Source organism: Hipposideros armiger, unplaced genomic scaffold, assembly GCF_001890085.2.
Source record: "Hipposideros armiger isolate ML-2016 unplaced genomic scaffold, ASM189008v1 scaffold_664, whole genome shotgun sequence".
Classification (NCBI taxonomy): Eukaryota; Metazoa; Chordata; class Mammalia; order Chiroptera; family Hipposideridae; genus Hipposideros; species Hipposideros armiger.
Genome location: NW_017732014.1, coordinates 262,537 through 266,503, shown reverse-complemented (window position 1 = coordinate 266,503; position 3,967 = coordinate 262,537). Strand labels below are relative to the sequence as shown.

The window sequence follows — 3,967 nt, the reverse complement described above, 5'->3', positions numbered from 1 at the left end:
GGTGACCTCATGGCCAACTGGGTGTGAGCAGTGGGAAGGAAGGGGTCCCACAGGAGCCCGAGGTCTGCCCCTCACCCGGAACCAGCCCTTCTCCCCTCCTGCAATCATACCCTTAAAGAGAACACTCTGATGGTGCAAATACTATGCACAAGAGTTGGTCTCAAACACATGATTTCTGGTCCTAGCTCCACCCCTTGGAGCTCTGGGACCTCGGTTCTCTCCGAGCTTATTTGCTCGTCTATCAACCAGTGGTGGTTGTGCCTGCCTTCTGTGGCTGTTGGGAGGGTTCAAGGAGAGAATTGTTGACACAGGACTGAACTACAGAGCCCCAGAGCCCTTGGGTCATAGTGCCTGCTGTGTCCACAGGGGGTCTGCTGCACAGCCCTGCTGGTAGCCGTGGTGGCCCGGAAGCTGGAGTTTAATAAGGCAGAGAAGCACGTGCACAACTTCATGATGGACATCCAGTATGCCAAAGAGGTGATGACCGGCCTCCACAGGAGTCCCAATCCCAAACCCTTCCTGCCTCGGTCCCAGGGGTCCATGCCCCCAGCCCCCCCTCCCTCAGACCAGCAGTCCCAGCCCCCAGCCCCTCCTCCCTCAGGCCCAGGAGTCCAGGCCCCAGCCCCCTCTTCCCAGAACCTAGGGATCTATCTGCACTGACACTGCTATCCACCCCCAGATGAAGGAGTCAGCTGCCAAAGTGCTGCAAGAGGCCTGGATGTTCTACAAACATACCCGTAGGAAGGACTCTAGAGCTGCCCGCAGGCACCAGCGCAAGCTGCTGGCCGCTATCAACACGTGAGGGCCGGTGTGTGTGTGTGTGTGTGTGTGTGTGTGTGTGTGTGTGTGTGTGTGTGTGTACACGTGCACACCCATGTCCACATCCCCTCTCTGCACGGCATATGTGCGTGTACACACATGCACACCCATGTGTGACTGAACAGATGTCTGCCTGGACCTCAGTGACTGTGTCTATGACAGTTGATTCTGCATGTCTCAGAGTGTGTCTGTGGGTCCAGGCCACTCTGTGTGGGCCTGGATACCTGGGTCTCTTACCAGGGAGGCAGACTCATGGGTGCAGCCCCTCCCCTCCCACCCCTTCAGCTCTCTGGGAACTTTTCCTCTTTGTACTGTGTATATGTGGGTCTCTCCTCCCCTATCGCTCCCCTGAGTTAGGGCCACATCTGGGGACAAGGCTTATAGGAAAACTGACCCCCTACTTCTTCCCACAGGTTTCGCCAGGTGCGGCTGAAGCACCGAAAGCTCCGGGAACAAGTGAACTCCATGGTGGACATCTCCAAGGTACCGGGATCTGGTGGGAGCAGGTCCAGGAGAGGAGGGAGGTCGGGGCCGTGGGCAGGGACATCTGGCCCTGGAATAGGGAACACTGGCCGGGGCCTGGCACACACCTGCACTCAATAAAGGTTTGTGGTTGAATGAATGAATGACACAATACACACTTTCTTAAACTCACGTAAGGTACAGAGAGATCCCTTTTAAACTTAAAAAAAAAAAGGAACTGCACAAAGAACGCCAGTGTTTGGTTTTAAATTATTCTTATTGTCAAGTTACTTACATGTGGACGGATATAAAATTCCTTCCAACTCTGACTCGTATACAATAATAAAACCAAAGCAAATTTACAAACCAAGTTCAAACATGGAAAACCAATAAAATGCAAATTAACAAGTGACATGGGGAAGGTGACATTGTTTCAGTAAAAATCTCTGCTGCTGTTGTGAAGAGGGGGCCTTCACCTGCCTGGCCAAGCAGCCCAGCTTGCCCCCCTCCTGCTGGGACCCCTTGATTCCACCAGTGCTCAGGGACCCCTTGGCTTGACTCACAGCGTCTTTTGCTTATCCGGTGGCTTCTCATTAGTCCGTGATCATTCAAACAGTGGCCCTGGGCACCCATGCCACAGTAAACACAGTCACAGATACAGGTCCCTATGCTGCATGGCGTGTCTCTGTGAGGAGGTGGTAGGCTAGATCTGCCAGAATTGGCAGGTCATCATTTCTGAAGATTATCGAGCCAAAAACACAGAATAGAAGAATTCTGAGAAGTTCACACATACTCACGGATGAAGCTGTAAACCCTGGTTTGAGAAGGCAGTGAAAGGGCTATGTGGATTTCAAAGTCAGGCATTCAATTCAACCAATATTTAGTGAGCACCTACTACGTCCTAGGCCCTGTTCTAGGTGCTGCCTTGGGCGTGTCAGTTAGCTGCTCCAGGCCTCCGTTTCCTCAGCTATAAAATAACAAACAAGATTCTCACTCCCCATGGCATTTAGGATTTTATACCATACATGAAAAGCGCCTGGTCAAGTAGCTGGGGTGTGATAGGAGATCAATAAATGATGACTTATTACCGAAGATTACCGTAATTATTATCGAGGGCCTGTAAGGATTTAGAATGCTGGTTCCGTTGCCTTACTCCACAGGTTAGGGAGGGTGTACCCCAGCCCCGATACCTCCCACCCTCTCTCTGCCCAGATGCACATGATCCTGTGTGACTTACAACTGGGTTTGAGCAGCTCACAACAGGCCCTGGAGAAGCGGATTGATGCACTGGCAGGGAAGCTGGACACCTTGACTGAGCTGCTTAGCACTACCCTGGGGCCACGGAAGCTTCCAGAACCCAGCCAGGAGGCCACGTAGCTGGTGAGGAGGCTGGGGCTCGGGCAGGAAAGCATTCTGGAGGAATGGTGCCGGTGGCCAGCACCCCCATGGCGAAGGGGGTTGGGGATGGCTTGGAGATAAGGCCACTCTTTACTTTCTGCTCTGGCTGTGTCTGTAGGAAAGGACCCCAAGTTCGGGGCTGGCCAGGCAGTGAAGGAAGGAGACATTTCTTCTCCCCTTTGCTGACCCTCAATACCCTCTACCTCTTTCTTTGCTTGGTCTCTGGCTCTGGGCACATTCTCTGGCTCTGTCCAAATGTCCAGCTGCCCCCCATCTCTTGGTGCTGGGTACACCCATGCTCTTTCTTCCTCCTGTCCCCTGGTTTCTCTCTGTTTCTACTTCAGTCTACCCGCTGTTTCTCCTCCTCTGGTTTCTGGCCTGCCGGTCTATCCATTTCTGTTTGTCTCCCCAGGATCCATGGAGGAAGAACCAGGCGACTTTCCCCAGGATTGAGGTCAAGGACATTCTCCCTGCTATTCCTGACCCAGCCCCATGAATAAAGCACCTCAAGTGCAAGGACCCAAGGGGGCCCCACCTTGGGGTGGGTTGACTTGCTGAGGCTGCTGGAAGGAACACTAGCTGAAGAGGGGAGGCCGTGGCCCACCCCTGAGGCCCCAAATAAGAAAATGATCACCACTACCCCACAAACCCTCAACAAAGACATCCTCATTGTGCTGCTATAGACCTCCACCTTTCAGTTAGAAGTGGAGGTTCCTGGGGGATGGGACAGCTGGGGCCCAGAGGAGGAGGGGAATGGGAGCCCAGAGTCCCAGATCCCGGGTGCCTCAGTTACCGCTGGACGGTAGAGCTGAAGGAACCAGGCTTGAGGCTGGGACAAGGCAGAAGGCGGCGCCCCCTGGTGGGAGAGCAAGAGAACAGCATTTTTCCAGAGTTGCAGAGAGCATCCTGGGGAGCAGGTGGGAGGCAGGGAGGAGATGGAGGGGGTGGCGCCGCTCACCAGTCTCTGCTTTACTTTGTAATAAATGTTAAACAAAGACAGAAGTTGCTGTTTCTTCTAAACATATCCACACTCCAAACAGGCAGGTCATCCAGTGGAAGGTCCTTACCCTGCCCTATCTGAACCTGTTTCCCTATCTATAAAACACAGGCCTCCCTTAAGTCCCCTCCCAGGTCTGCAGGCTGGGGAGTCCTCAACAACACCCCAGATCTGAGAGCAAGGGCTTCGAATTCAAGCAGATCCTGGCTCTGCCATCCACTGGCTGTGTGATTTGGGGCTAATGGCTTCACCTCTCTGAACATTTTATCTCACCTGTAAAATGGGCCCACC

General features: G+C 53.5%; 1 protein-coding gene across 3 annotated transcripts in view; it reads left to right on the top strand.

The window, feature by feature from the left end:
* Positions 1-3,639, top strand: part of KCNN4 (potassium calcium-activated channel subfamily N member 4) — a 12,475-nt gene extending 8,836 nt beyond the window's left edge. For 2 of the 3 annotated variants that reach the window (XM_019626225.1, XM_019626224.1), the window contains 5 exons: positions 367-477; positions 680-798; positions 1,233-1,302; positions 2,494-2,661; positions 3,092-3,639. In XM_019626225.1, coding sequence (XP_019481770.1) covers positions 367-477; positions 680-798; positions 1,233-1,302; positions 2,494-2,658 — 465 coding nt within the window. In that variant the 3' untranslated portion in view covers positions 2,659-2,661; positions 3,092-3,639. Of the gene's footprint in view, positions 1-366; positions 478-679; positions 799-1,232; positions 1,303-2,493; positions 2,662-2,942; positions 3,058-3,091 lie in introns of those variants that run through there. The other variant, XM_019626223.1, reaches the window with a different exon arrangement.
* The last annotated feature ends 328 nt before the right edge of the window (positions 3,640-3,967 follow it).